We start from the raw sequence: 24,953 nt of genomic DNA on the forward strand, positions 1-24,953 counted from the left end.
TTTTCACCTGTGGAAGTGGTGGAGGGGTGTCTGTGTTTACCCATAAGGCTGTGTGAATTTCTTAAAAATGCCAGAGACCAAAAGGAGTTTGCCTTAGAACTTGCACCCCATCCTCCCTTCTCATGTTGGAAAAATGTCTGACAATTGTTCTGAAAACAAGCTCCTCACCAAGAACTGTGCCTTGGTGTCTGGTGTTCAGTGTCGCACAGACACTGCTCCATTTGGTTCTCACAGCATTCCTGTAACAGACAGCACTGTTGTGACTCTCCTGCCACAGAGCAAAAAAAGAAGAAATTAAGTAGATTTATCACTGCCGTGCTGCAGTGTGGGCCCAGAATTGAAGCTTCTGGCCCTAAGCTGGGTCCCTCCACAGCACGCCGACTGTATTCATGCTTGCTCCCTTTCATTTCCTGGACCTGATCCTACGACAAATTTCACCAATTGACTTTGCCAGCTGCACGACGTAAATCGTAATGAATGCCACAGAACCATACACTTAGAAATCGGTTAAAATAATGCATCTTATGTATAATTTACAATAAAAGGGGAGGAGCCAGATTTTGCTAGCTTGAATATAATACACAAAGTCAAAGTTGGGCTGAAAATAGCAAGTTTATTTCCTAGGTGTAACTGTATGGTGATGGGACCCACGGTCAGGAGAAAGCTGTCCCCTAAAATAGTTGTACCAGCTGTCCTAAGTGGATGCCCGAGAAGACCCCAAATGCCAGCATTCCCACCAGAGCAACTGTCCTGTTAAGAGGAGAAGGATCAGGGGCGCCTGGGTGGCACAGCGGTTAAGCGTCTGCCTTCGGCTCAGGGCGTGATCCCGGCGTTATGGGAATCGAGCCCCACATCAGGCTCCTCCAATATGAGCCTGCTTCTTCCTCTCCCACTCCCCCTGCTTGTGTTCCCTCTCTCGCTGGCTGTCTCTATCTCTGTCAAATAAATAAATAAAATCTTTAAAAAAAAAAAAAAAAAAGAGGAGAAGGATCAGTATGAAGCGAGAGGACCCAGAGCAACATACAGGGAAGCCAAGTTTCCAACCCCTTGCATACAGATGCACACTGCCTGTTAACACCAGCTAGTAAGACCACCCAATTCATTTCTCTGATTCCAATTCCACACTCTGGTTCAAAGACAGTCTTCCAGTTATAAAGCCAGTTTACTCTGTGGTTCCCTGCGCAGAAAGAAGACGTGTTACCACCCAACAAGAGCAGTCTGCTCCCTGTGAGAGGCAGACTTCTCACTGGAAATACACCATTCAAATACTGATGTTTCTTAGAAGCCTGGTTGATTTCCCTCTATGAAATTGCATTGACTCTAAGGGCAAAGACAAAACTAAGTTTCAGAACCTGCGAAGCTTTGGCCCAGTTTCAGAGCATAGCAACCACACCGGGCCAGCTAAGGCAGCAGCCAAGTGGCCTCAGACATCAGGGATTGCTCTGCCAGGATATCATGCCCCTTCCCCTCTAACTAGAAAACACACTCTGGTGGGGCCGAGGGTAGAACAGAATGCTTTCACACCTACTTACTTCCATCAGGAAATCCTTCCTCTAACTGCAGCAGCCAGTAAGGAGAGTATTTCCTCCCGCTTTGAGCCATTATTACCTGCAAACAATATGCCAGGCAATTTTTAAAGTGGTGATTTTCAACTTTTGGGGTTGTTTTGTTTTTTAAGATTTTATCAGGGGCACCTGGGTGGCTCAGTTGGTTAAGCAACTGCCTTCAGCTCAGGTCATGATCCTGGAGTCCCAGGATTGAGTCCCGCATCAGGCTCCCAGCTCAGCAGGGAGGCTGCTTCTCCCTCTGACCCTCTCACGCTCTCTCTCAAATAAAATTTTAAAAAAATAAAGATTTTATTTGTCAGAGAGAGAGATAGGAGAGCACAAGCAGGGAGAGCTGCAGACAGAGGGAGGAACAGGCTCCCCACTGAGCAAGGAACCCGTTGCACAACTCAATCCCAGGACCCTGGGATCATGACCTGAACCGAAGGCAGACGCTTAACTGACTGAGCCACCCAAGGACCTCAACTTTTGGGTTTTTCATTTGACGTTCCTCACCTCCTAAAGTGCATTTATAATCGCCCTATTCTTCTCAGAATGACCTTCCCATTAAAAATTATCCACATATTTATGAAAATGCATCAGAGTAATGCTAAGTACAGCCCATCTGGTTTTCTCACGGCAAGTCAGCCAGCACCATACAGAAGACTGACCCCACCTATTCCGTGCCTGACTGCGCTTCCTGTCTGAATAACGCATGCTCATCTGTCTGCACTGCTGTGACCGCTCACTCTACATCTTCTGATCCAGTATACAATTTGGACAGTGCTGAGGGGCCATAAAGGTGAAGCCCACGACACTGGACTAAAGAAACAAATTGCATGCCTGAGTTGCCTTCAAAGAAGGGATCAGCAAATGGTCAAAGGGCAGACATCTTAACCACTGCGGCCTGGGAAGACTCACCAGGAACATCACTTAACAGTTGAAAGAAATCATGGCTGAAGGTTGTCATGAATTCAGATTTGAAGAGAATGAAGAGTAAATAAATGTCAATCCTTCCTACCTTACAGACTGTCTCCTGGATGCGTCCCTTGGGGTTTTTCTTCTCTTACTCCGATGGTGGAACATCAGGCCTGGGTGCTCTTCCTGTGTACATTCACTCCATGGGAAGCTCGTCCAGTCTCGTGGCTTCACTGTCACATACATGTCAATACCAAATCTCTGCCTCCCTCTCAACCTTTCCCCAAGTCAACTGGGTATGTATTCACATTCCTAACTAGGTATCTGTAACTCATGTCTGAAACTCAATTCCTGATCTACTTTTCTAAAACCTACTCTACCGACAGCACCATCCGGGTGCTCTAAGAAAAAACACCTGGGAGTCTTACCTGACTCCTCCTCCTTTCTCATACCTCATAGGAAATCCCATCAGCTCCAACTTTAAAACAATCCCAGAAACCAACCGAACTCCATGACCACCACCCTGGTCATCTGCCTGTTAGGATGCAGTCCCTCAATTTCTCAACATAACACCTGGATGATATGAAATTCTCAACACAGAAGCCAGAGCACAGAGCACTCCTCTGCTCAAACACTGCAACTGTGTTTCACTGACAGCATGACCAATCCCTACAGTGGACTGAAGGGCCTTATGCAACCTGACTGCTCATTATCTCTGCTAACCTCTTGAGGCACTCTCCCCTTGTCCCTCAGTTCCAGTCTCATTGACATCTCTCTACAACACAATCACAGGTATGTGCTGGCCACAGGGCCTTTGCTCAAGCAGTCTCCTTGCTCAGAACACTCTTCCTCAGATACCCACTTGCTAACTCCCTCACCCCTACTAGTCTATGATCAAATCTCACCTTCTTAATAAACCTTAACCTGATCATGTATTTAATTCTGCAACCTACACTCCTCCACCCAGACTCCCTGTTTCCTTACTTCACTTATTCTCCCCAGAAGTTACCACCCTCTAACACACTACATAGCATTTACTCTTTATACACTGTTTTGTATAGATCTCTCTGGTAGAAAGTCAGCTCCTCAGGACAGAATTCAGTGATGTATACCAAGCAACTACATATACTCTGGCACAGAGTTGGCAATCAATCAATATTTGTTAATGAACGCATGTACAATGCTAAGAGTTAACCTCCACAGGAAACAGCCTTACATAGCATGTATACTCAAAAAACTACTTTTTACAAATTAATCTCAAATACCACTACGTATTTAGTATTCTTGCCAAAAAACATTTAAACCAGAATATAATCATAAGGAAACCATCAGACAAATCCAGACTGTAAAACATTCTCCAACACAGCTTAATTTACGTGGAATCATTTAAACATCAAAATCATGAAACACACACACACAAGGGAGAATTCTGGATTAATAGAGCAATAACACAACCAAATACAATGTGTAATCCTTAATGATGATGGAAGGTTAACTTTTTCAAAATAAAAGGTTGGGAAGAAAAATTAATCTCAGAAAAGACAACCCTACCCACACAAAATGTTGTTGCCTGAATTAGGAATGGAACAACATACTGGAAAGTACCCTGAAACCAGAAATGTCTTTGAACAAGCCTAATTAAGCCCTGGATTTGTCTAACCCAAAAAATAAGGAGTAAGCAATCCCTACACACTGTAGTCCTTGACTCCTTCAGGGCGAGTCAGGTGGGGGGGGGGGAGAATGAGACTCACAGACCGCAAAGCAGGATCCAGCAGATGAGCACTTCCGTCCTCGCAATGCGCCACTGCAGCCTCGGGCTGTGGAAGTCCCACCCAGCCACGGGAGGGGGGGGGGGTTTGCATCTAAATGCAAACTTGTTTCTTTCACTTCATTACAAATTCTAGTTTTCCAACAAACCCTGAGAGCATTTACTTTTCAATGCGAGTGGAATAAGTTCACTTTCTTGAAACCTGCACACAAGCCCAAACGTGGCTGTATTCCTCTACATATACCACAAGACAAGCACCGGATAAAGATGAATATTTATTCACTTTACAAAGAGAATGGTATTAAATTGCCATAAACAGTTCCATTTATAGACAAATATAACTGTACATTACACCAGTAGCGGCTCAAACTTGTTTTCCCAGGATGCTTGTGTGGCTCCAGCTCTATGAGTCAAGCACAAAAATCTCTGTTCTGCCATTAAGGTTAAAAAGTCCCTCAGAGATAATGGTTTCATGTTTTACATATTCACAGGTGGTAAAAATAAACCCATCTCCCCAGCCCTCCCTTAGAGTTGAGCTTCCATCTGCATGTTCCCTAGAGAGCACTAACAATTACTGGCTCATTCTTTTAATTTAAAAAAAAAATTTTTTTTTACTGATAATCTGAAAAGGCTTTTGTAGCACACCAAAATACTTATTTATACATACATAAAAAATCTTGAGTCAGATTTATTATTTTAAAGGTAAACAGATACCCTAACACTGCCAAGAGTGGGTAATGAAAAGGAAGGAAAACATTAAATTACTGAATTATAAAAATATTTTCTTTGGAAAAAAATTCCAACAAGGTTATCATTAATATCTAAAACCAAAGAGAAAAAATAAACAGTTGTTCTTTGATCCATTAGTAATTTAAATAAAAATGAAAACCTCTTCAAAAGCAGCTATAACTGAATTTTTTAAAAAGTTGCAGGTAATGAGTACTTCTAAATCTATACACTGATGATTCTTTACAGGCAACTTGCAGTCAAGAAAAATCCTTAATATGGCTAATTCTTTAGTTTTTTAATTACCATAATTTTTTTGTGTTTTAAAAAAATATTCCACACGACAGCTTAAAAAATAAGTGGCTGTTTGGGGGAAGCACTCCAAATATTCAACCTGACTCCAATCAGATCACTGCCATTACTAGACAAGCTGGGGATACTGATATTTAAGTTTTTAAATCCCAACCATTTTTACTCTGAATCTTTAGTTATCCCTTCATATTTTATGAAAATGTACCAAATTAAAAATTGTTTTCACTAGTGCCGCTTCGTATCTGGATCTGATGAAAGATACCAACCTGAGATAAGAGCTGACTCCTTCACAAATGTCCAGTTCTTGAAACCCTACATGGGAAATGTCTGTGTCTTCACTTATGTCAATTCTTGCTATAACCAACCATATTGGGATACTGTATTATAAAAATATACCATATATTGGACACTCATGTCAGTACATTGCAGAAAATGTGTCTATTTGCTGTGTAAAGTTTATTAACATTTGAAGGAAAACACTCTTATTTACACAGTGAAGTCTGGGGTGCTCAGGACAGCGAGACGGCATGGGAACCACCACGAGGAATCTGGAAATGTGCAAGGGTCCTTGGTGCCGGTCCCAGAGACCACCCTTCCCAGGAGGACTCGGCAGCACTGGGGAAGGCGCGCCAGAGGTGACAGCTCCATCTGCTTGTTCTCCGTCCTCATTCTTCTTCACTTTCATTTTCAGGATCTAAATCAGAATCTCCATTTAATTCTTTCTCACTGGCCACATCCCTGTCCTCCTCCCCATTCTCATCTTTTTCTTCAGCATCTTCCTCTTCGTTCTCTTCATCAACATCCTCGTCTTTTTCACTTTCTTTCTCTTCCTCATCTTCATCCCAGTTATCCTGGTGGAAACAGATGAAGCACGGAAAGTATTCATGAAGGCCTCGTTCGTATAGAGCTCAAGGGTGTAAAGGCAGATTTAAGCACCAGGAAACAAGGTACTCACATCAGAGTCCTTCTCTGCAATTTCGTCATCTGACTCCTCTTCCGAAGATTCTGCAAGGGGAAAAACCCAACCTTAAGTTTGTGATCAACAAGCAGAGGACAGAGCCCCAACAACTAAACAGAGTCAGACTCCTGAATTTACTTTTAGAAATATTGCATTCACCTAGCATCCATCTAAGCAGTAACATTAATATTCTTAGCTACATAAAAGTCCATTTATTATGTTATTCCACCAAGATCTCATTGAGTAGGACAAGTACCAAAACCCTAACAAAATCCATCTTAAGAAACTAAGCCAAGGATGTGGACAAAAGGGAACCCTCGTGTACTGTTTGGTAGAAATGTAAACTGGTGCAGTCATTATTGAAAACACTATGGAGGCTCCCCAAGAAATTAAAAATAAAGCAACCAGGTGATCCACCAATTCCACTGCTGGGTATATGTCAAAGGAAACGAAATGAGGATTTCAAGGAGCTACCTGCACCCCCTGCACCCCCATGTTCACTGCAACATTATTTACAACAGCCAAGACATGGGAAGAACCTAAGGGCCACTGATGGACTGGATAGACAGTTCAAGAAAATGCGATATACATTCAGCCATTAAATTCCATTTAGCTATTAAAAAAAAAAGGAACTCTCCCATATGTGACAACATGGATAGGCCTCGAGGGCACTGGGCTAGGTGCCATAAGTCTAACACAGAAGGATAAATACTGTATGATCTTAGATGTGCAATCTAAAAACACCAAACCAGTAGACACAGAGAACAGACTGGTGGTTGCCAGAGGTGTGGAGGGTGGGGGAAATGAGGAAAATCAAAAGGTACAAACTTCCAATTATAAGACCAGTCCTGGGAATAAAATGTACAGCATGGTGGCCACATTTAACAATACCGTACTGTGTATTTGAAAGCTATTAAGAGAGTAAAGAAAGTTCTCAGCATAAGAAAATAAAAACTGCAACTATGTGTGGTGATGGATGATATTAAACATATAACAGTGATCACTTTGCAATATATACACAGATATCAAATCATTATGTTGTACACCTAAAAAAAAGTTATATGTAATTAATTATATCTCAGTAAAACTGGAAAAAAATAAAGTCTAAGTAATTAATTCAGGTATGCTTTTATGTCCTTCAGGTATGTTTTACCATTTTCTCTATAAAGGTTTTCTTTCATTTTTTAGATCTATTTCTAGGTACTTCATAGTTTTGACTGCTGCTGTGAATGAAATCTTTTCTTCTGATACATTTTCTGACTGGGACATACATTAGTAGACATACGATACGCTACTGAGACAATCATGTTATTGATTCCATTTTGCTAATCCTGGTGTCCAGTAAACTTGCTTGCTTCTGTATCTCATTCATGATGGTACAACTGTAGATTCTGCTGCATTTTCTGAGAAGGATAACAACTGCCAAGTCCAATGTTCTAGAATTCACTTCTTTCATACAATACTAGGCAGGATATCCAGAAGCAATAAAAGGTACATTATCATCTAGTTCCTGACTTTATGAGAATACACTTCTCAACTTTGATAGAGATTAGAGAAATTTCTTTAAATTCGTAGGTTGCTCAGATTATCAGTAATAACATGAAGACTGAATTTAACTGAATTTTTTCTCCATCTATTAATATATATTGTTCCCTGTTAATCTGTTTAATGCGGCAACCACATTAATTAGATTTCTTGATGCTAAAATGCCTTACGGTCTTTAAATAAATTCTATTTGGTAATGACATATTATCTTATGAAAGTACCTCTGTAATCAATTTGCTACTCAGGATATTTAAAGATGTTCTAAAATGTTGTTTTAACTATCCTTATCTGGTTTGACTCATAAAACGCCTGAATTGTTATATATGACAAAAATGACCATTCCTTGAAAGATTGATAAAATTCACCTATAAAAACTCTGTGCTTGGCATCTTTGAGCAAAGGTTTTGATTAAATCAATTCAAGGCCACTGGCTTATTCACGGTTTCTGTTTTTATTTTCAAGTCACTTTTGGTCATTCATGTTGCCTAAGAAATGCCCTTTTATCATCTAGGGTTTTAATGTGTTGGCATAAAAGTTTGTTCACAGTGTTCTCCTACACTTAAATCTCTTCCATACCTAGTGCCCTTTCTCATATTACTGTACGGTATTTGCACTTTCTCTTTTCTTTTTGGATCGTATTTTTGCCACAGGTTTACCCATTTTATTAGAAATTCTGGGGTCCCATAGCATGATCCTACTCACAGTCATGTTCTACAAAATAAGGTTAACAGAATTCCATGTTAAAAAATGAATGTTCCAAATCTGGATTTACACTACCCTCAAAGCCTTACCTTCCTCATACACCAACTTTGCCTTTTGTGCAGGGCAAGTCATTCCCTTTGTTTTTTCTGACGCTGTAACCTGAAAGATAATCGAGTATTATTATGAAGTACAGTATGAGGTGACCTCAAGTATGGCAGCCACCACCACGCTTCATCTTCGCCGACAGTAAACTCGCCCTCAACCAGTATGATGGATGGCCTCAATACGATGCAGATCAAACACAGGGCAAAAAACAAATTCGTCAAATACAAGAACAAAGAATTACCCTGTAAAAGTTGCAAACCTTTTAAGGTGATCAGAACTTCTTTCTGTGCCAAAACTCTAACTGTGTAAATACCCTATAACTTGCTGTTCATGGTAGCACAACCATCCTAACTGTATTAACAACTGAAATAGGACAGTGAGAAGCTTTGAGGGAAAGCTGAATCAGGCACAAGTTTATTTACTGTCAAATACATAACATTTCCAAGTTAAGGACTGGATCCTGATTTATCAATTTCTTGCTGAAACATGGGGCTTTCAATGTTCAGGTAAACAATCCTTATTCCTCTATTACTATCACATCCAAAGTTTAGCACAAAACAATCTGATTTACTCACTTGAGTGATTAGAAGAATAAGCTTTCCATGAAGGTGGGAGAGTTTCTGAAAAGTTTTCACTCTGCTTTCCATTAACTGGTATAGTGTTCCCAGCTGGGCTACCAGATCAGGCAACTAGGGGGGAAGAAAGATGATCTCATAGTTTCGTGACAAAGTATAAATAACAAACATACAAATCATACTCAGATACACCCAAGTATTCAGCCATTGCACCACAAGCATCTGCTTGTACCTCCTGTGGCAGTGGCTGCGTGGGACACAGCCCAGCAACATCTCAAATTTTCACAGGCCTTCAACATCCTAACAGCAAAAAATACTGCGTTTTTAAAAATAATGATACAGTGGCGGGGGGAGGGGGTGCCTGGGTGGCTCAGTCGGTTAAGTGTCTGACTCTTGATCCCAGCTCAGGTCTTAATCTCAGGGTGGTGAGTTCAAGCCTCGAGATTTGGAGCCTACTAAAAAATAAAATAAAATAAAAAATCATCGAAAAAATTTAAAAGTAAAATACTAAGAGGTCAATGTAATTGAAACACTAAATAAAAAATACCCCCAACCACGTACTTCTGGGCTAAAGAGGGCTTTCCGCTGAAACTTAATACTATCATTTTACCTACCTCTACCATAAGGCCCCAGCAAGCTAAAGGAAGCTTTTCACGGCTTCCAGAGGCAGCACAACAGAGCGAAAGAGTATAAAGCTGACCTTACAGTATTTCAAACATACTCTCTGTTAAAGAATCCCCTGAATCATGCTTAAGGAACTAAGCATGAAATTCGTCCCTCCAGGGGGACAAAAAAAAAAAAGAAGCCACTTTTTTACTTGCCCTATCACTGACAATTTAGCATAAATAAGAGTTTCATTCAAATGTTAAACTTTAAACAGCAAACAGACACAAAAATGAATAAAACAATGTTTAACATGATCACATTCCAACTGCCATTATCTCTTTTTTATCTGTCCCTATTCAGACAATAAGCTCCAGGAACAGGGGGATCCATTCCTTAAGACCCATACCTAGCACAGACCCTCAGCTTAGAGAAGGTTAAAGACACCTGATAAGGAGAAGAAACCAAAGGTGGAAGGAAAAGCACTGTTTTCTGAGGAGAGAATTCTGGCGGGCATTGGAGCCCCCTCCACACCCCACTTCTTCGGTCTGTTCTGCCATGACTGTGACTGTTACACAACTCCTACTCCAGCAGTGCACCCCTGGCTCCATAAGGGATTTCTCGACAAGGCCTCCTAGGGCTCTTTTCACTTCTAAGCAAATGAATGAGGTTATAAAACAAGTGCTGTCCTGTTCACCCCAAGTCCTGATGCTTGTGGGAATCTTCCCGTGCCCACCACCCGCCACTCAGCCATTCCTCTCACCGCTGCCTTCAACTGATCTCCCAAGATTCAACAAGCTGGGAAGCCCCACAGCCATTCTTACTGTTTCTTATACCTCCCCCCATTCTAACATCCTGGTAGAATTCTCCCTAGACACATAAAGAACAAAAGGTTGGCCTCAAAGCAGGTTAACCACTTGTTTACCCTATTTCAAACTACTGAAGGCAAAAAAAGCCTGAGACAGAACAAGGGACAGTGACCAGGCGGAGCTGGGTGAAACTGTTACGAAAGAAGAGCAATTAAGAATTTTCTTCAACTATCCACTATAACCTTTTAAGAAAATCTATTATAAGGTGCTAGGTATTAAAATTAAAGAAAAAGAAACAAGTAAATTATATAATTTTATTTCTAGCTTAAAATATAACTGATTTAATGAACAACGAATCCAATTCATATTATGAAATGTATGTAAATAGACGTATTATAAAATTGTGTTTTTTGGTATTGATTAAAATTTGATGTTTCCTCCCATTTGTAACAGATAACCAAGAGCTGACAGCAGCCCCACAAAATGACAGCTATTAAACATTTAACTCCATTTTTACCACAAGCTATCTTCTGTCCTGGGACAAGGTAGAACAATGGAGAGATACATACATTGTAAAAATAATTTTGCTAAACAGGTTATATACATTAAAAAACATCTAAAGGCTAATATGTAAGTAAGTCACTTTTCTCCTTTCTGTATTTCTCTAAGTTCTTATAGAATATATATTACTTTAAAATCCAGGGCAAAAAAAAGGCCAATTTACAAAAGGCACCATTATTACATTGTACCTGGGGTAAAATAAAATCTTGAAAAGCAGCAGCTGATGGTTGAAGGGCAGTGGAGGAAGGATGGTTTCATTAACACATCAGTTTATAATCCTTAACAAAGCCAAACTATTCGGCAACTATTGCTGAAGACTTACTGTGGATAGGTAGGATGCATGGACCGTTAACACACATTTTAGCCACTGAACCATTAAAACAGCACTGGAAAAAAGAAAAAAATATCCAAGTAAACGAATATTCACGAATTCAAAATTAAATATAATGGAGTTAAAATATTAGAAAAACCAGGGCGCCTGGGTGGCACAGCGGTTAAGCGTCTGCCTTCGGCTCAGGGCGTGATCCCGGCGTTATGGGATTGAGCCCCACGTCAGGCTCCTCTGCTATGAGCCTGCTTCTTCCTCTCCCACTGCCCCTGCTTGTGTTCCCTCTCTCACTGGCTGTCTCTATCTCTGTCAAATAAATAAATAAGATCTTAAAAAAAAAAATAGAAAAACCGAGGCCAAGTGAAGATCTATATGAAAAACAACACTACTAAATAAACCACTGACTTTGGTGATATTCTCATCCATTCATGAGTCTGAGATCTGTGAAACAGACTCATCTCTTGGGGAATAACATGGACTGAACAGGAAAAACTCTTCTTCTAAAACAATTCAAGAATAAAACCCATGCTTTACTTCGTAATTAAGTGATACCAAGTAAACTGGGCTCAAATGACTTTGCATTTTTATGCCCACCATCGAATCCCCATCAGGTACAAACAGCATTAAGATTTCCATGCCACATTGAAAGACAAAGACCAAAAATGTGTAAGCTGGGCCTAATCAATGAATTCTTTGGCTTTTCTTTGTTAGCTCCAAACAAAAATGGAATCTATCAGGGGAAATAACTTAGAAGAGAAAAATTAGGGGCACTTGGGTGGCTCAGTTGGTTAAGCTTCTGCCTTCGGCTCAGGTTATGACCTCGTGGCTCCCTGCTCAGTGGGGAGTCTGCTTCTGCTTCTCCTTCTCCCCTCTCTGCCACTCATGTTCTCTCTTTTACTGTTTCTCTCAAATGAATAAAATCTTTAAAAAAAAAACAATAGGGGCACCTGGGTGGCTCAGTTGGTTAAGCATCTGCCTTCGGCTCAGGTCATGATCCCAGGGTCTTAGGATCACCCCCAAACCAGGCTCCCTGCTCAGCTTCTCCCTCTCCCTCTGTCCCCAGACAACACCCCACCCCCCTCATGCTCTCTCTCTCTCTCTCAAATAAATAAATAACATCTTTTAAAAAAGAAGAAACTATATACTGTAGCACTGATAATACTATACTCTCAGTTCAGGATCTTTGAGATACCAGCTCCCTATTCAAATACTTAATCATCAAATTACTAACAAAAAAGACCCACAGAATTCGGTCCTATAAAATACTTTCTTACAGCGTCCTGGCAACTCCCAGAGGTTGGGGACTTCTACAAATGGCAATTTTACATCTGATTAAGACTAAACAAGACTAACTCGTTACACGACCTGATAATGAAGCTGGAAAAAAAAAACTACACAGGAGTTTCCTAAAAGAAAGGAAAAAACTGTACTAAAATCTTAGGAGTAAGAGTCATTCAACTCACAGTAAGTGGGAAGAGCAGTATCTAACCCTTACAGATACAGAGTCTTACCAATTAGAGTGTGCAACTGCCCACTATGTAATTTCATGCTGTCAGAAACTGCTGTTTTTAACAATCACCTCTAAAATATTGATAAAATCAAAGCAATTTAAGTCGCCTAAGTATCTTACCTATTAGGATGTCCCTGCAATCTCTTTGTAAGCTGTGGGAGAAAAAAAAAACAGTGTTAGCAACAGCACTTTAGAGGCAGCCAATGTGCATCAATTCCCACACTATACACTCCAGGAGAACAAAGAAAATATAGAAAAGACTATTAAGGGGGCGCGTGGGTGGCTCAGTTGGTTAAACACCCAACTCCTGATTTCGGCGCACATCATAATCTCAGGGTCCTCAGGGTCCTCAAATCAAGCCCCACACTGGGGCTCTGCACTAGGTGGGGAACCTGCTTAAGATTCTCTCTCTCCCTCTACCCCTCCCCGAAAAAACACTTAGGAAATCACTACTCCTAAAGGATTCCTAAATTTCCTAATTCCCCAATGTTTAATCAATATAACATAATCTAGGAACACATTCCTACAATAAGAGTAATTACCTGATAAAAATCTAGGCTACAATTTGTATGAATGAAAATTCAGAAGAGGCAAATCCAGGGACAGAAAATAATCTGTCGTTGCCAGAAACTGGGGGTAAGGGAGAATAGGGGGTAGCTAACTGGTACATGATTTCTTTTTTTGGTGTGACAACTGTACAATCTGTGAATATACAAAAAAACACTGAATTATATGCATTTAAAAAAGTGTATTTTATGGTACATGAATTCTATCTCAATAAAAAATACATTAAAAATGTGGACTAGGTAAGTTCTGTTTGAATAGATCTATTATCTACTCTAAATACCCTTGCTTGCTTACATACTGCAAATCCAATTTTTCTAAACACTAGATTTTCTCTTTAACTCATAGTATTAGGACCTTAAAATGAAAAGAGTACTCAGTTACCTCTTGCAACAATGGAATAACAGCATGCAGGGGCATCCTTAATACAGTCCTCTTAATTAGGTTTAAATTCCTAGTTTGAAGTACTTTCTGTGAGAAAATAAAAGAAACATGAAGATAAGCACATGCAGAAGCTAAGGACGCTACAGGACAAACAGGAAAAATGATTTTTTTTTAAATTTAAAATCAATTTAGTCAACATACAGTGTATTATTAGTACAGGGGGAGAATTCAGCGATTCATCAGTTGCATATAACACCTAGTGCTCATTCCATCAAGTGCCCTCCTTAATGCCCATCACCCAGTCACCTCATCCCTCTTCCCATTTACCCTCCAGAAACCCATTTGCTTCCCACAGAGTCTCTTATAATTTGATTCCCTCTGTTTTTATCTTATTTTATTATCCTTCCCTCCTCCTACATTCATCTGTTTTGTTTCTTAAATTCCACATAGGGTAAAATCCTATGGTATTTGTATTTCTCTGATTTATTTCGCTTTAGCATAATACCCTCTAGTTCCATCCATATCGTTGCAAATGGAAAGATTTCACTCTTTCTGAAGGCTGAGTAATATTCCTGTGTGTGTGTGTGTGTGTGTGTGTGTGTGTGTGTGTGTGTGTCTATCACATCTTCTTTATCCATTCATGTATCAGTGGACATCTGGACCCTTTCTATAGTTTGGCTATTGTGGACATTGCTGCTATAAACATTGGGGTACAGGTGCCCCTTCGGATTACTACATTTGTATCTTTGGGATAAATACCTAGTAGTGCAAATCCTGGGTCGTAGGGTAGCTCCTATTTTCAACTTTTTGAGGAATCTCCATACTGTTTTCCAGAGTGGCTGCATCAGTTTGCATTCCCACCAACAGTTTGGGAGGGTTCCCCTTTCTCCGCATCCTCGCCAACATCTGTTGTTTCCTGACTTGTTCATTTTAGCCATTCTGACTGGTGTGAGGTGGTATCTCATTGTGGTTTTGATTTGTATTTCCCTGATGCTGAGTGATGCTGAGCATTTTTTCATGTTTTATAAACCGAACAAAAAACTACCAACTGAATTTTAGTGAATGGAGGTTGGGAGGGACTGACTGGAGATTGTTATGTTAATGTCTTTGGCTATCAGGCAAGTATAATCTTCAGGAATCAGGACATTTACTTTGATAAATGGGTTTCTTTCCTACAGATTCTAAACTTTACGAACACATTTTTATATAAAACGGAACACCTCTAGACATTTAAATACAGATGTATGCCACTTTAGAGAAGCTGTCAAACTGTCATTTTATGAAATCACAGATATATCCACATAAGAATGAGCAAAACACACTAAAACCACACTCAGCAAGAAACCTTTTAAAGCTGTCAACCTTTTGATAAAATTTTAAGCCAATCAAAAGATCATATATAATGAGTGCTTGAGTCAAAATCCTGGGAAGGTACATCAACTGGAAAAACCCAGTCTCCACTACAGGGTACAGAAAAGGAGAGATTAGTCCAAATCCTGGCAGGCATTGCAATGTCTCCAAACCCCAGATGCTTCATCCACAGGAAAGGATGGGAAATACAAGGCATTTCAGGTCTCAAAATCTTGATTCCCCCCTTCCTCTTTAATACTTCTACGTATTTATTTTTTCTAAAGGGCTTAATTCCCAGAGGAACTTCCCTGATGAGGGGTGCATGCTGTTTTGGTGATGGTACGATAAAGGTCATGCTTAATATAGAAAGAGCAGAAGTACCAAAGGGCAAAATAGAGAAAATTGGTTTACAGCCTATTTTAACAGTATCCTTTCAGAATTTCCTATGAATTTTATTTGCTTATAAAAATATCTTTACACCAAGCCCTTCTAATAAATCCATCAAGATATAAAAACTACCACTGCCATAACTGCATAGTTTCTCATACAAAAGAAATAAAACTTTATATACACAATCACTGAAGAAGTGAGGGATGGACTGTCCTGATTTAATAGTCTCAATTAACCTACATTTACATTTTCAAATAATCAGAATACAAGAGTCAAAGCAAAATATGCTGATTAGAACTTCTACAGTAATTCAGAAGATGTGTGATGATACTAAACATTCCTCAAATCACCTCACTCATTATAAATATCAGTTATCACAAAGTTCCAATAATGTACAGGTTATAGGGAACAATCTCTCTGAACTAGTCTATAAATTACTAATTGAGATAAGACATGCTCTTGTTAAGGTCCTCAATTTTCACAGGATGTCCACCAAACCATCAGGTTTCATTGTCTTAACTGGCCAAGTAGGGTAGTAGCCCTTCAAGTCAAGGAATACTAACTTGAACCTGCTGTTGAACACTATTTATACTAAGCTTAGTTAAAAAACAATGTAGAAATGAGGTTTTGAAAAATATGTAGTTTGTGAAATCCCCTGGTGCTCTAAATGTAAAGTGATCATATAATTTGTTGTCTAAACTGGGACACTTGTAACAATGAAAGAAGTCACTATTAATTACTATACCGAGATAAGAGGTATAAACCAGAACTGTCAAAGGCAAACAGTACCTATGGCCAAGGACACTTGGGTGGAGATGGTTAAGGGTCCAACTCTTGATTTCAGCTCAGGTCATAGTCTCACAGGGTTGTGAGACTGAGCCCCCCCAGCGCTGACTCCGCACTGGACAGAGGGCCACTTAAGATTCTCTCTCTCCCTTTCCCTCTGCCCCTCCCCATCTTCCCTCCCTCCCTCTTTAAAAAAAAAAAAAGAGAGAGAGAGAACGTTTGGCCTAGCTATTTAGAAGTTAAATCAAAATGTAGGGCAGAAGAGTTTTTAACAAGCTCTCAACTAATTCTTATGCCAACTAACAACAGGTTCTATGGTAATTTTCAAATTTTAAAATAAGCAAGTAAAAAATAAGTTATCTTAAAACAAGGTGAAGTGTTAATGGATACAGAAGTTAGCATTAACTTCCACTGAAAATATATTTAAAGAAACAACCATATAAATCACAGTTGTAACTAGCGAGAAGATATTGAAGGTTTTTTTTCCCCAAATCTACTACACTATAAATGAAGCATAATAAACACTGCACACTTATAACACACTATTTCATCAGTTTGACATAAACATTCATCCATGAAACAAACACTACGTTAAACATTCCACCACCCTCAAGTCTCCTTGGGTCCCTTAACATTCTATCCCTCCACCCCCATCCTCAGGCAACCAGTGAACTATATATTGGTCTGCATCTCCTAGAATTTTTATGTAAGTAGAATTATACAGAGCATGTACTCTTTGTCTGGTTTCCTTCTCAAAAAATAAGTCTGAGATTCATCCATGTTGTTGATGTATCAATAATCTATTTCTTACACTGCTAGATAAAGAATTTGTTAATCTGTTCATATGATGAGGGACATATGGGTTCTCTTCAGGTTCCAGCTATTAAAAAAATAAAGTTGCTATGACCATTCATGTACCAGTCTTTATATGAACATGTTTTTTATTCTCCAGGTAAATACCTAGCAGTAGAATGGCTGGGTCTTAAAGTAGATGAATACTTAACTTTTAAGAAATTGCCAAATTGTTTTCCAAAGCAGCTGTACCATTTTATATTCCCACGATTAAGATATGAGATCCCAACTGTATCACATTCTCACCAACAAATGGAACTTTAAATTTTAATCAATCCATAATGGGTATATAGTGTGAGCTCACTGTCATGTCAATTTGCACTTGTTATGATAAATGATGTATAATACCTTTACATACACTTATTGGCCATCTGAATTCTTTTGTGAAGTATCTGTTCACACCTTTACCAATTATTTTTTGAGTCTCAATTAAGAATTTTTTTGTATTTTCTGGAAAAGAATCCTTTGTCTAATGTAGGAATTGTAAATATTCTCCCAGCCTGCAGCTTGCCTTTCCATAGTCTTAACAGTGTCGTTTCTTTCTTTTTCTTTTCTTTCTTTAAGTAATAAAAATTTATTGAGAATTCCTGGGATGGTGGTTATCACCTCCTGACCTGGAAGGAGGAACCAACACTGTAGGAAATCACTCAGAAATCACATATACTATCATTTCAAGAGCAAAAGATTTCAACTTTCATGAAGTCCAAATGACTTTTTCCTGTAGTAACGCTTTTTGTGATGCCATCTAAGAAGACTTCATCTGCTAACGTTTGCATAATTTTATCCTGTTTTCTTCTAAAAGTGTTGTAGGTTTGAGTTTTACATTTATCTATTTTGGGTCAACTTTTGTGAATTAAGAGCTGAGATGCATTTTTTTCCATATGGATATGTAGTTGGTTCATGACCAATTGTTGGAAAGATTTTACTTTCTCCATTAACTCAAATAAGCACCTTTACTAAAAACCAATTGTGTGTGGTCTACTTATGGACTATTTTGGTTCCTTAATCTGTATTTATTTTTACTAATATCAAATTACTTTGATTACTATAACTTTATCTTGAAATCGAGCAGGCTAAATCCTCCAATTTTACTTGGAGATGCTACTGAAATTTAATTGGGAATGTGCTGAATACACAGACAAATAAGGGGGGAATTCCTCATTTTAACAGTATTGAATCTTTCAACCCATAAAGGTGGTTTATATCACTATACACCCAAATCTTTGTTAATTTCTCTCAACTTCTGTAATTTTCAATGTAGAGGGAGAGGCACCTTTTATAGATTTATCCTAACTTTTTGGTACTACTATAAATGGCACATATAAAACATTATTTAAATAAATTTTTTAAAAATCTTTAAAATATCTGTCTTCTGCAGGTGCCATGAATTACATAAATCACTGGCTTCTCTTCTTCTCATAAGCTATGGACGTTTTCTTTGAGTCAGATCTCCACCTTCCTAAAGCCACACATTTAATGTCAAGTTTTCTATGGCAGGATTCTTATCCTCACTCCTCATCATATGATGTACCTCTGTCACTGCTCACTTCCTTCTCTCATTCTTATTGCCCTCCTACTATATTTCATGTACCTTCATAAGGTAATTTTTGGGAATGGGGAAGACTATTTTTAGGAGGAAACAAATTTTTTTTTTTACTTGTCTCTCTTTTTTAAAACAGAACTACAGAATGTGAGTGCATCATCTCCTGGGTAACATACTATGGGAAAATCTCCATACTTTTTTTTTTAGGGTTATTTTAAGCCCTTCACTATAACTTTTACAGGTCTTTTCCAGCACACGATTTTTCAGGATTCTAGTTTCCAACTACTTCTACTGAAATAATACAATGTATCACCTAAAGATCCTTAATAATGAAAAAGTCTCTGTGTACAATCCTTTACAGGTAAGAAGTGCTTCCATAAACATCATTTCATTTGTTCTTCCAACAACTTTGTGGCACCTGATAAAAGGATACACTGTCACCTTTGAAGTACCAAAAGATTTTAACCTGAATCTCTACAAGCTTCTAGATCCAACTACAGTGTACAAGAAATATGTTAGAGGAACATGTTAAATGATACCATTTATTAGATTAAATGACCCAACAAAATGGAGTTTTGAGGGACGCAAAATCCAGAATGTGAGAATCTCTATAGGGCAAATAACTTAGCTTCTCCAAAAAACTAACTGCAAGAGACAGAAGAGACATCTCTCCCCAATACTGTGTGGACTTCATGGGGATTCTGTTTTGAAGAAAGCAAACATAAAACCTTAAGTTTATGAGGCAATCACGGAAATGTAAACACACTAAGTGGATATTTGATGATTTTGAGGAAATACTGTTTACTTTTTTTTAGATGTGATAATGGATTGTGGTTGTTTTCAGGAGTTGTTATTGTCAGAGTTGAAGAGGGATGTATTTATGGGTAAAATGATGTCTCTATGCTTCACTATAACCTGGGGAGACGCGTGGGTAGATAGATGACACAAGGACAGATAGATTTGGCTAGTGTTGATAATTTCCGAAACAGAATGATGAGTTCATGGGGGTCCACTGTAATACTTTGAAATGTTCTGCAATGTTTCTTAAAAAAAATAATTGGTAGCTGATTTAGTTGTACTACTGAGAAAGGTTTCAAAGGACAGTTGAGGAGATAATAATGGCAGATAAGTTATATTACATTTTAAAAACATTGTCTATTGTTTTCTATAGCCTATTTTCCACCTAGGTTTCTATACCATGTTAACTGAAAACCACCTTCCAAATTACATGCACTCACAAACAATTTTACAAGTAATTTTAAAAGTAATTTTAGGATGTGCTGATTTCCCCTCTCATTTTGCAAAATCACCTTAGACACAAATGATATTCCCATTTAGATCAAAATATAAACCAGAAAGACACTATTCATAGGTTACCTGAATAACCTATGAATAAAGTCACATCAATACTAAGTGGCACCATAAAATCACTGAATCACTAAGAATAAATGCACTTAAGAAAACATAAACTGCTTTAATCTAATCAGGCAGTACTTAAATAGAATTTTTACACTTAAATTTTTTCTACAGACCATTAATAAATTCTGAATTTAAGAGAACCTAATTAAGTAATTTCATACAAGCAGTCACCAACTTACAAACATAAGAAATAATAAATGCCTCCCTTATACAAATTTCTAGTATTTTTACCTCTAAATACTTCACAACATAACCCCCAACCCTCGTGAATTTTTCCCCCAAACCTCCTACCCATTGCCAAGGTTCCACCTCACCGCCCCCTCTCACGGCCAGGCGGACATAAGTTTCTGGAATCCAGAGTAAAAACTCAGGAACGCATTTTCCTACAGAAAAAAATATAAATTGTGATCTAGAATGCTGAGTATCATAGTTCAGCTACACTATGTTTATAAAGGCTTTTGTGAACTAAAGCCTAAGACCTAATAACAATTCAGAACAATATTTCTATGAGAAAATGCATTCCAGGTTCAAAATAATTTAATACAATGCCTTTGTAGGTTGGTGACTGTCTGTATAGTGCCACCAAGTGATAAACGTTTGACTAGACTCACAAAATATTAAATTCAAAACAGCTACATCACATGACTATCACTCTGAGTGTGCTATGTCAATCACTTTCTAAGAAAAATTAACTGTGTTAATTCATTTTAAAAACTGACAGAATACTTACATTTAGCATTTCAAAATCATTACTTTCTAAACCCTGTGTGAGAAGAACTGGAAAGCTATTTGTCTGTGGAAGATCATCCTTTTCTTTCTTTGTATCTATATCCAGTGCTCCCAGGCGCTCTTCAATGCTAATCTGCAGAACAGAAATGATCTATTAATGTTAAACCAGACAAGGCCTAAAGTAGCTTGGTCAAGGGGTGACTGGGTGGTTCCCAGACTGGTTGTTTCCCAATCCAAGTTTCCAGATCCTAGTGGAAAAAAAACTGCCCAAGAAATCATGATTTAAAAATGTAATTCATAAACATAAATATATAAGATTCAAAAAAGGCAAGCACCTCGCATCTAATTACTAAAGCACAAGAAAAGATTATGGAAGAAGCTTTCCCTTCTAGAACTACCCCTTGTCATCAGCCTCAGATCTGCAAAAAGGAAACAAGCATTATCAAAAGAAAATTTAAAATAAGACAGCTATGTTATCAAAACAATTTATAAAATGCCTTCCTATTTTTGTCTTTATTAGTCAGTTTCAAATGGTGACTTATTTTCTAGAAGATGCTCTACCACAACTAAGTTTCCTTCATAAATATCTAAAATTTAAGTGTAAAGAAACACGATTCAATTTGCTACTCAAAAACTTAATTGTAGGGGTGCCAGGGTGGTGCAGTCAGTTAAGCATCTCACGTTAATTTCAGCTCAGGTCGTGATCTCAGGGTCATGAGACCGAGCCCGGCATCAGGCTCTGCACTCAGTACAGTCTGCTTAAGACTCTCTCTCCCTTTGCCTCTGTCCCCCATCCCCACCTCCTCATGCATGCACATGCGCTCTCTAATAAATAAAATCTTTAAACTAGCCAGGACTGCTCAGACAGCCAAGAGAAAAGGCATCACTGATAGTCAGCAACATGCGAAACCCAATGGAAATCATCATGGCAAGTCCTGGCTTAATATATTCAATTATGTGATCCAGCTGACCACTAACAATGGCCAAACAGCAACCTCTGTAGTTAGTGCCAAGTCTGTCTTCTCCATTAACAGTGGCCAAGTAAATGTCTCACAAACTACAATCTGAAATCAGAACCTATGCTGCTGGGGATGAGAGAGAGGATAACAGCAGCAATCTCAGTACGTTCCTGAAGTTCCAAGTTTGGCTCTATCCAATCTATCTGTTAGAGTCTCACAAGTAATCTTGTATTTCAAACTCAAAAATTGTCAGAGTGATTGTATTACCTCATTTTCCCCCAATTTCCTCTTGCTCTCTACTTCCTCAGTTTGTGGAGGAGCAGGCTTGATAGCTGCACGATGACCAGGTACCCCTGGCACCAGAACTTTTGCTTCAGAATTCATCACCGGTGTTCTCACCTGTTGAACAGGAACAGTGGAGGCGTGACAAAGAAATGATGCCTTAGTCCCGGCAAAACTGAGCCCCAACGAGAAAGCCAACAGCACCTAAAAGGTTTTTCTACTGGAAAATCTAATATAACTAACTTAATACGATATGAATTAAAGATAAATTTTAACTGAATGTTGGCAAGTAGGTTTTTAAATTATAATGTGAAAGCTCATAGTTTTAAAGCTTTCAATACCACATAAGAGTAAAAACCAGGAACACTGACAGATTACTTAAAAATGTTCGAGTGAAGCTGTATGTTTTACGACCACCTCCAGGAACCCAGCTTTGCCAGAAACGCTCAGACAGCCAAGAGAAAGGTGTCATCTCTGGAACTCAGCCAGAAGCGAAACCATATATGGATGTCATCATAGCACGTCTTGGCTTTCCTTTTCTCATTAAACTGCCAAACATACGATATCTACATGTAGATGCCGTGTTATATTAAAAATAAAGCATGAAGATGATCATGGTATACAGTGTTCAACTCCAGACCCATAATTTTAGGCTTTATTCCACCCTTAAATACAGGATTCCTCTCAGTTATGCTCCTTTAAATACTAACATCAGTAAAATAATTTGATAAATGTGATATTTATTTAATGATCATACACGGGGGGAGGGACTAACTCCCAGGTTTTCACCTTCTAGTTGTCTATTCACTCATGCATTCAACGAATCAAGAGCACAGAAACAAAGTGGTTTTATAATCTCATTATCTGAAACCTAATCCCACAAATTTGTTCAAACAAGATCATAAAGAGGATACTGAAGAGTGCAAACATAATATTATACTACAATTCGATTTACCCAAATCTCTTTTTTCTCACCTTCTAATATGAAATGCACTCACCTTTGTTATAGCCGTTTCTACTTTGGGGGCCCAGCAGTTTGAAATATCTCTTACTAAACACACATGAGGTTCTTTGGAACTTAAAGCCTGGGAATATAATTTTAAAGGGGAGGGGGTATGACAGGGGGGGAAAAAAAGAGCGTCAAACAAAGCAATTGGGAGTAAGAAATAACATGAAAAGCCAAACTCCTACTTGTGCATTTTTATAAAAATACAAAAAAGTACAGAAAGCTTCCCCACAAAACTGAGCCACTAACACTGATCACCATTCAGACTGATGGCAGCAGAGAAAAGTGGGTCAACTCTGAAGATATTAAGCATAATGTGTACTTTCTTCAGTTACGAACTGCTCAACTTTTTCAAATGTACAGCTTTAAAAGATCAACAGGCTTTTTAAATGTAACAGATTTTAAAGAAACATTCCAGTTTGTCACCCTTGTAAAGAATAGTCTAGGCTAAAAAAGAATGGCCCTACCCTAAAACTTCCTACTGCTATACTTCCCACAAGCAACTCAAAGACAGCACTGCTGATGAACAAAAATGCTCTAGGGTGGACCTCTACATCCTGATGCCGTACTAAACAGGGGGGATAATCAGATGCAGCAAAGTACATGTTACCCATACCCTTAACGCTTTAAGGTTATATGTAATTCTCTATAAATATATAACAATCAATATCCAGAGGGACACAAAACAAGCAGGAAACAATGGCTTTACGGGCAGAGGAGGGCTGGGGGAATCCACATACGGCAAAAAGACTTAGGTTTACAGCTTAACGCCTTTCTCTTTTTATTATACCATATCCATGTGTTAAATTTTTAAAAGCAAAGAGTTAAATAAATTCAACAAGAGGTTTAAGTTCTAATTAAATGTGAGTTTAAATTAAAATCAACTCAACAGGAGTTTGCTTGGGCATGTTATTCCTCTCATCATCTCCCAGAGGGCCTTACTGAATAAAAGCAGTATAAATGCAAGCTGAAGAAATCACCTATTGGACATGCTCATAACTCACCAAAAGTCTCCAAAGAAACTTCAGTAATCAAAAGTTAAGTGACTGCACCACCCATTACATTTCCACTGAGAAAATTCAATGAGTACTGTTACTAAGGGCTCCTTTATTAAGATTTAGCTTTTGGGTAACTGGGCAAAATTCACTCATACCTGTGCTGACCAGAATATCAGCCACTAGGGACATGGGGCTACTGAGCACTTGAATGTGGCTATTCCAAACTGAGATGTGCTTGTAAGTGGAAATATACACCAAATATCAAAGACATAATACCAAATAAAGGAGAGAGGGGAATAAAATATCTCAAATAATTTTTCATATTGAATAAGGCTTAAAATATTTTGGATATGCTGGGTTAAGTAAAATTAAATACATAGCTCTCACAAACTGAAATAAAGCACCCAGTGAAAGGTCCTTCAGTTAAGGGAAAATACGTGACTTCTTTTTAAGTATACCAATAAGCAGACCAATGAATCATTTCGAAATTATTTTTTTTTTTACATGGCCTTGTTGATGCTGTATTGCTCTACTCCAGAGTAGCAACTACGTACCACTCGCTCAATGATGGGCTGAAACCAACTGCCATATACAAGCAACAATGACATTTTGTCTGAGCAAAAACCAGCTGCTAGAATAGGGATGGGTTTTGGTGTTGATTTCTTGCCTTTCCCAGGTGTCGCTATCTGAATTGTGCAGTTTGAAGTCAAAGGCTTTTTGCAGTATC

The 24,953-nt window shown here is 38.5% G+C and overlaps 1 protein-coding gene and 2 non-coding genes across 3 annotated transcripts in view; all 3 read right to left on the reverse strand.

The window, feature by feature from the left end:
- Positions 1–4,492: 4,492 nt before the first annotated feature.
- Positions 4,493–24,953, reverse strand: part of WDR43 (WD repeat domain 43) — a 45,551-nt gene continuing 25,090 nt past the window's right edge. The window contains exons 8-18 of the mRNA XM_002923645.4: positions 24,781–24,952; positions 23,221–23,307; positions 22,208–22,339; positions 20,983–21,114; positions 13,913–13,999; positions 13,085–13,116; positions 11,449–11,512; positions 9,154–9,267; positions 8,563–8,632; positions 6,224–6,273; positions 4,493–6,119 (exon numbers count right to left, since the gene is read on the reverse strand). Of these exons, the coding sequence (XP_002923691.1) occupies positions 5,934–6,119; positions 6,224–6,273; positions 8,563–8,632; positions 9,154–9,267; positions 11,449–11,512; positions 13,085–13,116; positions 13,913–13,999; positions 20,983–21,114; positions 22,208–22,339; positions 23,221–23,307; positions 24,781–24,952 (1,126 nt within the window). The 3' untranslated portion in view covers positions 4,493–5,933. The remainder of the gene's footprint in view (positions 6,120–6,223; positions 6,274–8,562; positions 8,633–9,153; positions 9,268–11,448; positions 11,513–13,084; positions 13,117–13,912; positions 14,000–20,982; positions 21,115–22,207; positions 22,340–23,220; positions 23,308–24,780; position 24,953) is intronic.
- On the reverse strand, positions 21,838–21,913 carry LOC117802123. Its single transcript, XR_004625173.1, has one exon. It is a non-coding gene; the product is annotated as a small nucleolar RNA SNORD53/SNORD92 (small nucleolar RNA).
- LOC117802122 lies at positions 22,665–22,744 on the reverse strand. Its single transcript, XR_004625172.1, has one exon. It is a non-coding gene; the product is annotated as a small nucleolar RNA SNORD53/SNORD92 (small nucleolar RNA).

This window comes from Ailuropoda melanoleuca, chromosome 4, assembly GCF_002007445.2.
Source record: "Ailuropoda melanoleuca isolate Jingjing chromosome 4, ASM200744v2, whole genome shotgun sequence".
NCBI lineage: Eukaryota > Metazoa > Chordata > Mammalia > Carnivora > Ursidae > Ailuropoda > Ailuropoda melanoleuca.